General features: G+C 45.0%; 1 protein-coding gene across 2 annotated transcripts in view; it reads left to right on the forward strand.

Annotated features, from left to right (window-relative positions):
• The first annotated feature begins 8,977 nt into the window (after positions 1-8,977).
• The window catches only part of MICU2 (mitochondrial calcium uptake 2), an 89,201-nt gene continuing 81,586 nt past the window's right edge, over positions 8,978-16,592 (forward strand). Inside the window, exon 1 of one of the 2 annotated variants that reach the window (XM_082435135.1) lies at positions 8,978-9,240. In XM_082435135.1, coding sequence (XP_082291261.1) covers positions 9,034-9,240 — 207 coding nt within the window. In that variant the 5' untranslated portion in view covers positions 8,978-9,033. The remainder of the gene's footprint in view (positions 9,241-16,592) is intronic. The other variant, XM_082435134.1, reaches the window with a different exon arrangement.

A 16,592-nucleotide genomic window follows, 5' to 3' on the forward strand; every position in this document is an offset into this window, starting at 1 on the left:
AGACTACATAGTCATATATATTTGTCTTCTGGCAATTCACCCACGAAAACCATGCTTTCAAACATCGTGTATCTTTTTGATGCTGCAGGCAGCTCTTTAAGGAGTTACCCTTAACAGGGACCCAGAGCCTTGGCGATTTTTCAGTGCCTACCCCAGGGGACATCACGGCCGTCCAAGGAATGAAGGAAGTGTCTGCAGCACCTCCTTTGTGTCCTGGCGGCCGTTACCCCAGCTGAGCATAGCTGCTGTTCTGCCTGACATTGGCAGGTAGATACGGCTATTGTCAGACCTCGTCTTCACTCACTATGAAACTCATCATTGCCGTCATCTTTTTTGAAAAAAATCACAATGCAGCGTTTCAGTATCTGTTTCTCTGCAGCCGTTGTGCTCTTGATATTTGCACTAGGGGAAAATATACTTAAACAATTCTTACATTAATAAAAAATGTCCCACGTACTATTTCACTACTTTTCTCCTTTTACTTCATAGAAAGATATTTAATGAAATTTGTAAACACTACATTTCTGCCTGAATAAGTTATTATGCTTCTCAATATCTACATTTGAGTGAGAAACAAAATGTTTCTTACAAAAAGATTGCAATACACACTGAGATCATTTGAACTGAAATATAGAAAAGCATATATGTCACAAAATACATGTGCACCATATAAATATACCTACAGTTTGTCTGATCTTTAATCATTTAATATTATAATATCCCTTTTCCTAACTTCTGTTCCATTTATCCCATCTGATTCCATTTTAAGTTTAACATTTTTAAATCAACACATATACTAACAACATCTTTATTAATCAATCAACCAAGAAATATTTATTATATGTTATTAGGAAAGCTACCAAAAACCTAGAAAACCTGTTACAAACTAGTCTATATTCTAACTGAAAAATAGGACAGATAGCAGTAAAAGTCTCCGTATTTCTTAATGTGTTCATATCAACTTCTTTACCAACAAGTATTTGAGGTATTTAAAGAAACACAAAAAGAGTGATTTATTTTTATTTTTTTTAGCAAGAAAGTATGGCTCACTGGCTCTCAACTGCTCAGTCCAGAGTAGACGCGAACCAGCTGCCCTGATGGAGCGTGGCCGGACCTGGTGGCCCAACGCCATCGCAACGCAGCTGCCTGCGTGCCCCCCACAGAGGGAAACACTGGGGTCTGGCGGATCTATGAGGTTGTCTTCCCCACCACTGGGAACGCTAAGCTGGGAGGCTGGACTTGCTCCAAGATGCACCAGACCTGCTGTTCTCAAAGGAGAGGGTATACACCACGGATGACGCAGGAGCGTGATGTTAAAGCTCCCACGCGTCGTTTTATTTCAGTCCAACAAAAAGGTGGAAAGTCCCACAGTCCCTGTGAACGTGGTTCCGTGTCCCCCCTGCTCCTGCTTGGCTCTGCGATAAAAGCTGCCCTTCCCATCCCCCGGCGGTGGTGGGCTGGCTTTCTGGGCACGGGGGCGCGGAGCCGGGCTGGCTTGGTGACAGGTGGGATTCTACGTAAATGTCACGGTGGGAGTCCGGGCCACGCGGTCGGAAGCGCCGATCGTGCGAGCTCCCCACTGTCTTCACGCCACCCCAGCCGTGGGCTCACAGCTCATCCACGCGGGACCGCGTGTAAGCAGCCGAGGGCAGCCACTGGCCCACAGAGACGCCACCAGTCAGCAGCCCTGCCAAGAGTCCGCCATCCTCGCCGCCACCCCAGCAATCAGAGCAAACACAGCAGCCTCCAAGCCTCCCCGCCCGGGCTCAGCATTCACACCCTCTGTTTCCTGCTGCCTCTTCTCACTTGCCCCCCTGGCTCTGGACGGGTCTCCCACCCCAGCCCTCCTGCTGGAGGCAAGTGACCCTGCCAGCCCAGCCCTGAAAAACATCTCAGGCGCCCCAGGAGGCCCAGGGAACCCCCAAAGAGTAACGGCAAATCAGCCACTTGAGCTGGTGTGCAAGGTCAGAGGGCCCGGGGGAACCGGCAGGCCTGCCCCCCACCCCGTGGTTGTCTCCCTGAAGACGGGCCTCCGCGGTCACCCCTTCCCCCAAGGAGCCCAGAAGCAGCCCCACCCTCCCCCTGTGCCAGCTCTTCCACAAACCGACGTCCCCGTCCTGAAGCCCACGCCCAAACGGGGTGCTGCCCTGCACTTCTCTTCACACACTCGGGTTATCGGCTCAAGTTCTGAAGCTGTCCCCCGGCGTGGCCAGGGCTGCTGGCTCTCAGAGCCACCCGGCTTCCGCCCAGCTCCTCTTAGCCTCTGTCAACAGCGTCCTGGCCCTACCCTCCCCCCAGCACCCAAAGGTTGCAGCTGAAGGCCTCACAACTGGCAGAGGTCACTGTGGTCACGGCCAGGAGGACATAGCCAGATCGAATCCCTCAAGGCCACCAGAGTCACCTCCCTGCCTGCCAAGCAGGTCCGCAACATGCCCAGCCATCAGTCTGCTGTCTCACGGTGATTTACTGGAGGGGTCCCCCAGACCCCACCCTCCCTGCCAGATCCGCAACAAGTCTCAGCACCTTGGGATCAGCGTCATCTCGGGGGAACCACTCAATGGTGACCATCTCCGTGTGTCTTTCTGAGTCCCTGGAGCACAAAAGAAACTCGGGAAACCAAGACAGTTAGAGAGAGAAGCTTCTGGAGGGACCTGAGATTCCGTTGTCAGATGACCGTCCTGCACCCTGCCGGCCTCCACTGGACAAGTCACCTTAGGCCACATGGTCATATAGCGTGGTAGCCTGAAGACAGAAAAAGAACAGATCTACCCTTGGGGGAAGGGAAAGCATAATGAAATTGAAATTTTTTTTATTGTGAAACAATGAAAGTAGTAAAGCTTTTGCACTAACTTAACGCCTTAGTTTTTTACACAGTTGAAGACATCTATGGTATTCTGGGTGTCTTGATCACATAAACACATATCATAGACTTGGAAATTTCTGCTGAAATCTTGCGATCAAAGAACATCTCATTAGGTTTTTCATTCCTGTCCCTGTCTTCCCTTGCTCATCTGGACAGACAGGCCATCTTCCTTAACTCTTCTTCAGTCACCATCTTTGATTTTCTTGAGATGTATGGTTTACAGTTGAAAAAGGGCAGAGGAAAAAAAGTGTTGATTTTCTTTCTTGGTGGAATATACAGAACTTTGGAGACATTATAAGTGATTTGAAAACAATCAAACATCCCGGACATGCACAGTCTGTTTCATAAATCTGCTCTCTGGAGAAAATCCTGCTTGCAACTTCAAACGTTGTGCAATCACGCTTTTGTTAGTGCACTTCATCACACACAGACACCTCTCCCAGGGATGTGGAAGTGTGACACATGCTTGTACAACAAGACTTTTCACTCACTCTTCTCTCCACTCCTTGGTGTCCCCTAACTTCCTAGCATTTTTTTCTCGGTGAAGTTTTGTGTGTTCATTGGATTACAAACATTATTAAGAAATACAAAACAGGGACTTCCCTGGTGGCGCAGTGGTTAAGAATCCACCTGCCAATGCAGGGGACACAGGTTTGAGCCCTGGTCCAGGAAGATCCCATATGCCGCAGAGTAACTAAGCCTGTGCACCACGACTACTGAGCCTGCGCTCTAGAGCCCACGTGCCACAACTACTGAAGCCTGCGTGCCTAGAGCCCGTGCTCCACGACGAGAGAAGCCACCGCAATGAGAAACCCATGCACCGCAACAAAGAGTAGTCCCCACTCGCTGCAACTAGAGAAAGCCTGCGCGCAACAGCAAAGACCCAACGCAGCCAAAAATAAATAAACAAAATAAATTTTTTAAAAGATTATTTTAAAAAAAGATTTTCTAAGTTAATGAAGCCAATTTAATCACACCGATCTCACTAAAATAATATTAACAGTTTTAGAGAGAGCAAAACATTCATTGCACCTTAAATAATAAAATTTAAATTTTATAAATACTATTTCATCTTTTATCTCACCATTTAAGTTTTTATTATGTGATTTTTAACATTTAGTTGTAAATGTGTAGATTTGGGAAAAAACATACACAAATGGGGGTAACACACTTTCACAAGTTCTAAGCGTAGGGGCACAATCCAACGTGTGGAGACCCCTGCCCATGACAGGGCACCGTGGCGGGGGGCTGTGTCTGCATCTCTAAGGGGTGGCACTCTGCATGGCATGGATTCCACACTCAGTATTATTTGCCAAATGGAAAAAAAAAAGCCACTCTGGAGTGGCATAGAGTGAGAATTTTAGAACTGGAAAAATAAACTGAAAGCAATCTCCTCATTTTCCAACCAGGAGACGGAGGTTTAGGAAGGTTAAATCGCACAGCTAATGGAAGTATGGTGAAAGAAATGTTTTAGGAAGATTGATCTGACATAGATCTATGGGCTGCTTCAGAGGAGAAAAAGAGTAGAAGCAACAGTCCGTGGTAAGAGACGACGGCGATCATCAAAGCCTGCAGTGACGAGCGCGTGAGCTGGGTGATGGGGAGGGAATGAGAAGCAGAGGAGGATCTGAAAGACGTTGAAAATGCAACTCTTGGCACTGCTTTTTCACTGTCAGGAAGATTTCATCTTGACCTATTTCTACACATGCTGGTATCAATCACGATACCCAGATATTTTTACCCATGGCCCCAAACTGCACAAAAAAGACATAATTAGCAATTCTTTTGACTCATCTAGGGCCTCTGAGAATGATTCATACCCTCTGCTACACAATTATCCACCATAAATATAGATTAACCTCTGTCTATTCCAAGCAATAGTTCTTTATAATGTCCATTCAAATACTGTTTATTACTACAGGACTGAGTCCAACATCTTTAATTTATCTTTTGAGACCCTCCATATTTTTTTCTCCTCCACCTAAGATAATCAATCTTAACACCCATTAATCTGTAATATAACAGTAAACAACCTTTCAGAATCAGGATAGCAATTTTTTTTATCTTCCCCACTCATGCTAGGATTAAAGATGCATTTGAGTTAATAACTTCATCTTTTTAAATGGAGATACGATAGAATAAATGCCTTCAATAAGAAAAGCGAGGTGATCTCTTTTGTTCCAGACCAGCAACCCAGAGAAAATCAAAGTCAGGTTGTAGGCAGGAAGGAAGATAATTTAGAGAAGCCCATGGGACAGTGGGCGAGAAAGGCCAGGAAAAAATCTGGACAGGTAGGAGACAATCACCGGGCAGAGAGGGTCTGAGCTGCAGAGGAGACCAGGCACGAGGTGGGTGGGGATGCCAGAAAGGAGGCGTGAATACCCCAAAGACAAACGTGTAGAGGGGTCAAGAGAGCTGACAACCGGTCCATATATTGGTGGAGATCATTGCATGACCCTCTAGTGGCCCTCAAGCTACTCCAGGGCAGCCCTGAACCAGCCCTTCTGCTCCAAGCCATGGAAACACCCACCATATCTACCTCGCGCCCAGGCTGTCAACCCTAGTGTTCCTCCAGTCGTGGAGGATTCTACCTGTAGAAACCTTTCTGGCTTCCCAAGTTCTAGATCAAATCTCCCTGCTTTCCTAGATGCCTTCCTCTCTATTCAAGCTCACCACACTCTTCCTCCTCTGTTCAGTACGATAGTTCAATGCCATCCTGCGTTGTTTTGAAATTCAGGCTTGGTCTCTCCAGTGAAGGTAACGCCCCTTGAGCACAGTTTTTCTTCCATATAACTTTTGTCCCTCCTACAGAAAATGAGCACAGAGTAAGTGAATTAAGAATGATACTTTGAAATGATCGGTGTTTATATTCTGTCTTTCTCCAATCACCATTTAAAACAGCATAAATCTGATCGCTTTAGAAGCCGTTCCTTATTTGGAGATTGGTTTATAAACTACATGGTTGAAAATACATCCCAGCCAGGGACTTTCTCTACAGCTGGTGAGGAAGAAATGAACAAAGCCGGAGCCTAAAAAGACCAATACATTCAATGTGTTCAGACAAATGTCAGCAGCTGCCAGGGAAGATTTCATACTTAGAATGGTTAGTCGGCTAGAGATTGGCTCTATTATAAGAATGTGTTTCCTCTGCAAAAGAAAAGTTGGAATGCATTAAGTCTTAATGAGAGTTCTAGAGGCCTGGGCACATAATGCAAAAAATAATAATAATAATAATTACAAAGCACAGTTTTTCAAGTAGGTTCAAAGATTTTCAGCAAAAGAAAATAACTAAAAATGAGGCTTCTGTCTTGGAAAATAAATTACACAATAGTAATATTTCTGTATGTTTGATGCCCAAAGAATGGAAATCGGCACAGCAGTGCTTCATCTGTGCCGTCCTCACTTGGTGACATATTCACTCCTTCACTGAATGTCTAATATGTGCGGGGCAATGTGCTCAGAAAAATAAGATATCCTCACCCACGAGGATGTCAAACTGTGGGAGAAATACAATGTTTTTAAAGACACCAAATGCTCTAATAGGAATATGCCCCTATTTGGGGCTTGGAACCATGACTACGTGATAGATGCCAGCTTTCATTAAATGCGTAGAGGAACTGTGAATTAGGCAGCATGTATACACACAACCACACAACTACATTTTGTAACTGTGGTTCCTGGAAATCAAGAATAAGCTTTGGGACTTTCCAGGTGGTCCAGTGGCTAAGACTCTGTGCTCCTAATGCAGGGAGCATGGGTTCGATCCCTGGTCGGGGAACCAAGATCCCGCATGCCAAAAAAAAAAAAAAAGAATAAGCTTTAAGGTGAGACATCCAGGATGTACAAACATGTCCTAGAAACCCTATAATCCCCAGGGACAGAAACAAGCTAGATGTCATTAACCCAGAAAAGCAGGACATATGCCGAGAGCTACCAGAGTCAGCAGAGGTGGAAAACGGACCAGAGGTCTACGGGGTCAAGTCAGGTAGGAAAGAGCAGGAAGATCTCGGGTTAGACAGGCCAGCCCTCTGGACTCACTGGCATTCGGTCAAGCTCATTTGTGATCAGAAGGTAGCAGTGAGCCAAATCTTGAAGAGGGTAAGCTGACATCTGCGGTGAGTCTACAGGGCACTTGACTAGTCACTTCCTGTGGGACATCTCATGTAATCCCCCAACCCCAAACCCTGAGACAGTGTTTACAGTTGAGAAAATTCAGACTCGGAGAGTTTAGGTAATTTGCCCCTGATCACAGTGATCATCTCAGTAGAGGCAGGATGCAAACCTTGTGGTCTGGATCAGACAGCTGTGCACTGAGTCCCTCTACTTCCTGCCTGGGAAGGACACAGAAAGTGGTTCCAGCAGCTGGGAAAAGTGAGGAAGCTCCAACTGCAGATCAGTTTAGACAAGCTGGCTAAGGGAAGGGAGCAAGAACGAAGGGCGGATCATGACAAGAGGATCCAAGGGCTTAAGTGGTCAAAGCAGATTTAGTGTGGCACTTGTTCTTTGTTTTCGGTTTTTAGTTTGTTTTGCATAACTTCAAGATGGCAGTGATTATGTGATGAGGACTCTTGGCACCTTTGACATGGGCTGTAAGTTACTGCATGCCCCAGTAAAGCTTCTGATGCCTTAGGGACATTTCAGAGGCTGAACCAAGTTTATTAAGTAAATTTACTCTGAAAAGTAAAGACCAGCGAATGGAGGATCAGAGACTACAAAACAAAGCCAAGCCATCTGCCTCAGCTAAATCATTTCTTATAATCAGTGGAACGGCCAGGACTGAGGTGTTGCCCAAGCCTGAGCTGGGGAAAACAGCTGGGTCCCTGATGCTAGAGACATGGGGAAGGTGTGCTGCTGCATCTGACTCGGGGCCAGGTGGGATAATAGACACCATCAAACACTTTATTAGAAGAGTTTAAAGCCAACACTCAGCAAATAGTGATTGCCTGAAGTAAAGAGACTGACTCGCTGAGTTCATTAAAAACTACTTCACAGGTTCAATCCCTGGTCCTGGAAGATCCCACATGCCACAGAGCAACTAAGCCCATGCACCACAACTACTGAGCCTGTGCCCTAGAGCCCGCGAGCCACAACTACTGAAGCCCGCACGCCTAGAGCCCGTGCTCCGCAACAAGAGAAGCCACCGCAGTGAGAAGCCCACGCACTGCAGCGAAGAGTAGCCCCCGCTTGCTGCAACTAGAGAAAGCACGTGCACAGCAACGAGGACCCAATGCAGCCAAAAATTTAAAAAAATAAAAAATAAATAGAATAAATTTTTAAAAAACAGAAAATCTTATTTAAAAAAAAACCGAACTACTTCGTCAAAGTTAGACGGCTGGGAGAGAACGTGATTCAGCAAAAACCAAAGAGCAGACGAGAATGTAAGGACTGGAAGGATTTAAAAGACGGCGAAGACGCTTTTTTTTTAAGTTCGCCAGTTTTGCGAGACAAAAAACGTCCTGGAGATGATGGTGGTGATAGTCGCACAACAACGTGAATGTAGTTGATGCCACCGAACTGTGAGCTAAAATATGGTTAAGATGATAGTGTTATGTATATTTCACCACAATTGAAAAACACATTTTTTAAAAAGTTTGCTTAGCTGCCACAGTGAGACAATAGAATACAATTTTTTAAAACCAGGTTGTGTCCTCGAGGCCTGTGCGGAAGCCTGTAGAGCTTGAGCACCTTTCTGACTCAGGTTAAGTGATTCGGAACGCAGCCCGTAGGATGCAGAGCCGACCCGGTTCCTAGGACCCGCAGGGCGTGTCCGTCAGCGCCCAGCACCAGGGACCCGGTCGCACCGCCTTGATCACGCCCCCCGGGAAAGTGGCTCCCGGCTCACCGCGACCGCCGCCCGGCGCCAGCCAGCCAGCCGCCTCGCACGACCCCGGCCCCAAGCCCTCGACCCCCGCCCGGCCCTGGCCCCACAGGACACGCCCTCCTCACATGGCACGGCGATCCTGGTGCCATCCCCGGCGGCGTGCCCACTCTCTCCCGGCCACTGCGCCCCGCCCCCGACCAGGCCCCGCCCCCGCCCCGCCCGCAGCACGGCGCGCGGGCTCGGGGGCGGGGCGGAGACCGCCCGGGTCTCGCGACACCGCGGCCGCGCGCGAGTTCTCGGGCCGCCGTGGGAAGCGACGCGGACGCAGCAACTGAGCGCTTCCGCAAAAATGGCGGCGGCGGCGGGCGGCGCGCGGTTGGCGGCCTGGGGCGGAAGGCTGCGGCGCGGGTTGGCTGCCGGCCGGCGGGCCTGGCCAAGCTCCGGGCCCGTGGCGGCGGCAGTGGTCGGCGTGGCCCTGGCGGGAGCAGGAGCAACGTGGTACCACGGCCGCGTGAACGTGGCGGCGCCCCAGGGCGGGCTCACCGTGGTAGCCCAGGTACGGGACGGGCCCCGTTAGGCAGCCCCGCCGTGCCCCTCAGTCCTCGGACGCCCGGCGGGTGGAGGGTGCGGGTGAGGAGTGGGGGGCTGGGGCGGCCCCCGGCAGCCTGCGCCGCGGACCCGCGGGGACGGTGGGGGCGTGTCCCGTGCGCCCGGGCCCGCAGCTGCGCCCCGTGGTCCAGCTGTCCTAACAGGTTGACCTTTTCAATAATAAAAGAGGCAATCGGCTGGTCGATGCTTGCCAGGTTTGATGGTCAACTGTCAGGAACAGTATCACATGTCGTAAACCTTCATGCTTCCGCGGACTCAGTACCACGCAAAAGACGTTTGTTTTAAAACTATCGTGTTTGAAAGTAAAGGTCATATTCCCTGGTTCAGTATCAAATTGTCACGTAAAACATTTGAACATTGGAAAAAGAGTACTACTTTTTAAATATTCAGAGGACATTTTAATTCTTTTAAGTTTGTGTGTGAATATTTTTGAAAATTAAAAGCAGTATTCTTTTCCTGTTGGGTAGATTTACATTATGCTTTTCTAAGTGCCTTGAGTTCTGAAAAACTCAACGGTCAGATACAACAAAAGAGAGGAAAGCAGGCCTTGTGAATTAAAGTTAAGTATTGACATACAGTATTTTTACTTGTGTTAAATTAAGATGCCACAAAGTTAAAACAGGCAACAACTCTCCCCTCATTCTCATACCATTTCTGATTACAGGTGGAAGGATCTAACGGTGTTTTATAGTATTTTTGTTCATTTTGTGTGAAGCAGTTCAGTGTATTATCCATCTTTGGTTTCTCTGCCTCTGCTCTCAACCGCTTAATTCATCCTGTTTAGTTAGTCTTCCCAAGAGTATCGCTTTAACCACATAACGTATGCTTCTTCAGAAACCATTAGTGCCTCGTGCTCCTAGGATAAAATCCACATTTTTAAATTTTGTCATGCAGAGCCATCTGGAGTCACGCTCTGACCTAGCGCTACTCAGACACACCTTCTTTCAAAGGGGTTCACTCCGTGTGCCCAGAAATGGCTTCGGTTTTACCCCCTCAGCAATTTGTAGATTCCGGGTTCAGTCTGTCTGTGTCACTGTGGTTTTGTGGCCCACTGCTAACCTGTTTGTGTTTTCAATTCCTGACAGGACACTAAAACTTTACACCAGTGTGGTGTTGCCAGCTCCCTTCCCTCTCTGCAACCTTTGGTACTTTCAGACCAGCTAAAGTAATACAGAAACCATTGTATTATCAATGGGTTTACAAGGTCTGTTGACACAGCATTTGCTTGATCTGCTGTTGGACCACTTTTATTAAAACAGTGGTTTTCGTCCTTTTGCCACCCCAGTGGACTTGAAGATGACCTCACCTTCCTCTCAGCAGCAGTGGCTGAATCCAGCAGGAATTGAGGGGCCTGTAGTTTGAAAACTCCCTCCACCTCACTGACTGGGGTAACATTTCCCTAAGAGGGGGCCTGTCAATCCCGCCGCCGCCCCAGCCGTCAGCACCACCGCCGCTTTGGAGTCACGTGTGCATGGTCGAGAACTACTGAGATAGATGTGCTCTTGATACACTTTTATGTATTATATAGTTATTTTACTTAACATTGCAAGGTGGTACAGTCTTCCTGACACGGACTTAATAAGAGTGATAATGTCCTTCATTTTTAGTCATTACAGTAAGTGATTTTTCCAATAAAAATAGTGAATTTATACTCACTGACTCATGCACTTTTCAGATTTCCATTGTGACCAGTGCTTGCATTTGTGAGGGTCAGTCAGGAATTAAGGGTAGAATTCAGGGTCATGAAACAGCAGATATGTTGGCATTTCCCTTCTTTCTTTCTTTCTTCTTTCCACAATTATTGAAGTGCTACCTCTGTGCCAGGCAGTATGCAAGGAGTGGGGAATTCAAGACACGGTTCAAGTGCTTACAGTTTAGTGCGGGGGCAATTTTAATACAGGGCGATAGGGATGGTAAGTGCTGGGTGCTCTGGGGGCACCTGGAAGAGCCCCTCCCACAAGCTTGGGTTCCTGAGCAATGACCTGTAAACTGACGCCTGTGGGATGAATGGAGTTTGCTGGGCAAAGAGAAGGGGAGGAATACTGCGCGCCAGGGAACAATGTTGCAAAGGTCTGCAGGGAGGAGTTGGACTCAGTAGGATGAGAGCTGTACAAGATGAGGCTCAGATCGGGGAGGGGTGGCAGGGAATCGGGTCATGAAGAAGTTTTTATCCTGAGGACAGCAGGGAGCCATCGTAGGGCTTCTTAGCCTTCATGGTCCCCCAAGAACACAAGCATAGAACTCAGGGAGTCTTTGAATTTAAATAGAAAAAGATTACATTTTTGTCTTCATTGACCTGTAACTTAACATTTTCTTCAATTGTGAATGTAAGCAACTAGCTACAGAAGTATTAACAGTAACCGACAGTATAACAAGCTCAACCTCAGATCTTTTCCTATTCTGATACAGTTGTTACAGATATCTCAAAGTATCACTTCTTTGAAATTACAGTGCTTATTAAACATGCCACCATATCATGTTATTTAAGGCATAAATCAAGAATTACACATATTACTATATTGCAGATTTGACTTGGACCTTTGGAAAGAGTATGGAGACTTTAGTGAAGGGAATGGATTGAAAGTGAGGTCGGGAGCTGTTGAAATAATTCAGGAGAGAGTTGGTGATGGCTAAATTAGTGGATGAATTTGAAAGAAGTTTAGAAGATAAATTTGCAGAGTCTAAGTTGCAGGAGTCTTGTGTAAAATGTAATTGTATTGTTTCAGAAAATATACAGGTTCTCCCCCACTATCCAAAAGTAGAGCATTCCTATGAAACCTTTTGTAAGCCGAAATGGGTAAATCAAAGGAGCAGTTACCTTAGGACACGTCTTGGTAAGGGGAGCACAAAGTAAATGGAGATGCAGCACAGGTGCTCACAGACACAGTGCAGAGCTCTGGCATCTGATGCTGAGATGCTGAGTGTAGTTCCCGGGGCCGCCTTGCTGCCTGGGCTGTGCGCTGCCCCTGTAACGGCTCGCTGAAAAACAAAGGCTGAGCACTTCTGTCGATTTTTGCCTGTTTTCGTAAAAGCGAAAATCTTCTTCAGGTTTCTTTGGGTTAGCGGAAGCGGGGACTGTGTAGGTCTTTGGTGAACTTCGGTGAAAGCGAAGTGGCCTGAAGCGGGGGATCCCTGCAGGAGTCCTGAACAAGTGATTACATCTGGGCAACAACATATTGCTCCTACCGATACCCTTTAGGGCGTGACTTGCTTTAGAGCGTGTCAGCCTGTCAGTTACTTGTATGTAAGCTGCTTCCTCTGAAACACTTAAGTGTATTTGAAAACTGTTCTAGATTTTAGTATTACTCTCTTGAGGTATTATTATATTTGATTCTGGCATAGTAAAATCAGATAAGAAATGATAGAAGGGAGAAGACAAAATTATTCTATTATTCCAGTCCATTCTGCTTTAAAAGGATAGCTGCATTCTTAATAAACCTTGATATATTAAAAAATATAGAAAGTTATTTCATGGAGAAACAGGAGCTCTAGAGTTTTCAAGTTGCAATGGCAAAATAATTTTCTTCCTGCAGGAATTTCAATACTGTGTAACAGTTTTTTTGCTATTACTGTATTTTGTTATTGCAAGCTAGAAATAATATATTGGTAAACCAAAAACTGATGAAAACAAACATCTCCATATTACTAAGTAAATCCTCAATGGCGTGGAAGATCAGTCTTAAAAGTAAAGCTTTTCTGAATCATTTTGATATTATAAATCCTTGTAAATAAGGCCTAAAACTGAGGGGGGGAAAAAGTAAAGAGAAAACCATAAAGCCAAAGTTAAATGCATTACAGTTTGCAGGTGACAGCAGTGATAATATTTTATTTGTTCTTATTGATTTGTTGAATGAGTATTTCATTTATTCTCTAAATTTTTATAATTTTTGGCCTTATATTAATTTTCAAATTATATGTGATATTGAATATATGTTTCCCTGACTTCATAATAGGATTTTTTTGGTTTGCTTTTTAATGAAAAATTTGTCCACCATGTTTAAGGTAAAATTGTTTTGTATAACCTAGTCCATAATACTGTGTAAATGTTTTTTATTCTACATAAATCCAAATTTTTTATTCTGTTGATTCATAAGTATCAGATTCCCTTTGATATGTTTATTTATATTTGTATTTATAAATCTTTGGAAGCGTTTCTTAACATTTAATTCATTTTTCTTTTCTTTTGTAGAACTTATCACTCCCTGAAATTATTTTATCTACTTGTTTATTTTGTCTCCCCCGGAAGAATGGCCTCTTGTCTTTTTCATCTCATTCTTGGTGCCTGAAACATTCACAGTCACACAATGGCACATAATAAATGTTTATCCAAAGAGTAAATAAATGAACTGCACTATGTAATGAAGTGACCTTGTCTAACTTTGGTTTGATTAGTCTTTGTAGAAATAATAGACAGGCAGTTTCTAGAAATGTTCAGAATCAGCTCAGTTACTAAATGTCCTATGTATACTCGATTACATACTTAGAGTCATAGAGACATGCCATTTTCCCAGTAGGAAACCTAAGTAGATAAGAAACCTTGCTCTTTTCTGCCATATCCCAAGAGCCTAGAAAAGAGTCTTGTGCATAGTAGGTGTGCTAAGTATTTATTGAATGGGTAAATAAATTGATGAAATCTATGATGAAACAATAATTGGTATACCTTTGTCTCAGAAGTTTAAAGGTGGGTCCATTTCACCTATTACTGTGTATGAGATTTAATTTTTAATTCATATTCTTAATGTTTATATCTGTCTTTATGCAGCAAGCTTTTGTCCTGAGCTATCACATTAAAATATCAAAATTAATTTTAGAATAAAATTAATTGCATTTTCATTCCAATTATTGAGATTCTTCAACTTGTAAGCCTCAAGCCAATTAAATTATTTTTAAATCTGGAAAATAATCCTGACATACGGCTAAAACCAACTATGTTAATAGACACTATGTTTTGATGTTGTAGTTAAATGCATGGCACACACTTTGTGTAGTGTTGATTACACTGACTAAAGATTTAAATACAACAAGGTCTGTCTGTTAACAACTGGCTGAATTCCTCTTGGGGGAGAATGGTTTGGGTTTGCATGGCCAGTGTTTCCCGTGAAGAGTCAGCCCCCTAAGGACGTGAGTGTGGCTCGGGCTCCACCGGTGAGGGCCGGCTGCTTGCCTGAGGGCAGGAGAATTTGGAGCACACAGGCAAGTCTGGGCGCAGAAACGGAAGGGAGAGAGGGGCGCGGGACTGGAAAGGGTGTGTTCTCTTACAGCCTGCTGATCTCCCCTCCTCCCACCCAGTCTGAAGTCTGGTATATTCTCAGGGCTTGGGCAGAGTTACACGCGGCTCCTGTGGTTTAAGCAGAGGTGGCATCGGATGGAGCGATGCCCAAGAGAGGCGGCTGGAGAATGCAGTCCCTCCCCTTCCCAGGTTTTTAGCAGCACTCCTGGAAGGGGTTTTTGTTTTGTTTATCCTTCAGTTTTATTGAGGTGTACTGTATATATTCAAGGTGTACAACTTGATGTTTTCTTTGTGTAACAAAGATCATCAACACAGTCAAGCTAATTAGCATCCGTCACCTCATGACGTTACCGTTGTGGGGGGGTGTGTGTGTGTGTGTGTGTGTGTGGTTGGTGAGAACACCTAGGATCTACCCTCCCAGTAGGCCTCAAGCATATGATATAGTATTGTATGTATGGTGCATACGTATAGTCATCGTGCTGTCCATTAGCTCTCCAGGACTTAGTCATCCTGCGTAACTGACACTTCGACCCTTTGATCAGCAGCTCCCCATGCCCCAGCCTCTGGCACCCACCATTCTACTTCGTTCTTCTGTGAGCTTGACTCTTCAGATGTCACAGACGAGTGAGCCAGGTAGTATCTGTCTGTCTGTATCTGGCTTATTTCACTGAGCATAAGGTCCTCCAGGTTCATCCATGTTGTTACAAACGGCAGAATTTCCTTTGTCAAGGCTGGATAGTGTTCCACCTTGTGGGTAAGGATGTGTATCGATATTGTCTTTATCCATTATCTGCTGGTGGCAAACAGGCTCTTTCCATAGCTTGGCTCTTGTGAATAAAGCTGCAGTGGCCCTGGGAGTGCAGAGGTCTCCTAGAGATAGCGATTTCACTTCCTTTAGGTACATACCCAGAAGCAGGACTGCTGGATCATACGGTAGTTGTAGTGTTAATTTTTTGAGGGATTTTCCACAGTGGCTTCACCAGTTTCCACTCCCACCAGCAGTGCATGAAGGTTGCCTTTTCTCCACATCCTCAGCAGCACTTATCTCTTGTCTTTTTGATAATAGCCATTCTGACAGGTGGGAGGTGATACCTCACTGTGGTTCTGATTTGCATTTCCCTGATGGTTCGTGATTGTCAACACTGTTTCATATATCTGTTGGTCTTTTGTATGTCTTCTTTTTAAAAATGCTAATCAGATCCTTTGCCCATTTTTTAATCAGGGTCTTTTTGTTTTGTTTTTTGTTTTTTTGCCATCAACTTGAGTTCCCTATATATTTTGGATATTAACCTCTTATCAGATGTATGGTTTGCAAATATTTTCTCCCATTCCATAGGTTGTCTTTCACTCTGTTGATTGTTTCCTTTGCTGTGCAGAAGCTTTTTAGTCTGATGTAGTCTTGAGAATTTTTGCTTTTGTTCCCTGTGTTTTTGGTGTCATATCCAAAAAAAAAAAAAAAAAAAAAGATCATTGCCCAGACCAATGTCAAGAAGCTTTCCCTATATTTTCATCTCATAGTTTTACTGTTTTGGTTCTTACATTTAAGTCTTTAACCCATTTTGAGTTAATTTTTGTATAAGGTGTGAGATGAGGGTCCAGTTCATTCTTCTGCATGTGGCTGTCCAGTTTTCCCAACACCATTTTTTGAAGAGACTATCCTTTACCCATTGCGTGCTCTAGACATCCTTATTGAAGATCAGTTGACTGTAAATGCATGAATTTACTTCTGGTCTCTTTTTCTGCTCCGTTGGTCTGTATATCTGTTTTTATGCCAGTACCATACTTTTCAGCACCTGCTACTTCTGGTTTTATTACTGTAGCTTTGTAATAGATTTTGACATCAGGAAGTGTGATGCCTCCAGATTTGTTCTTCTCACTCACGATTGCTTTGACTCTTCAGGGTCTTCTGTGGTTCCATATGAATTTTAGGATTTTTTTTCTATTTCCATAAAAAAATGTCATTGGGATTTTGATAAGGATTGCTTCGAATCTGTAACTCACTTAAGTCTGTTGCTACTGAGGGGGTGAGGACAGACAGTTGAGCTTTGGGTGTGGCAGCAGGGGAGTTG

The sequence above is a fragment of the Balaenoptera physalus genome (genome assembly GCF_965194825.1).
Source record: "Balaenoptera physalus genome assembly, chromosome: 18".
In the NCBI taxonomy this organism is placed as follows: Eukaryota; Metazoa; Chordata; class Mammalia; order Artiodactyla; family Balaenopteridae; genus Balaenoptera; species Balaenoptera physalus.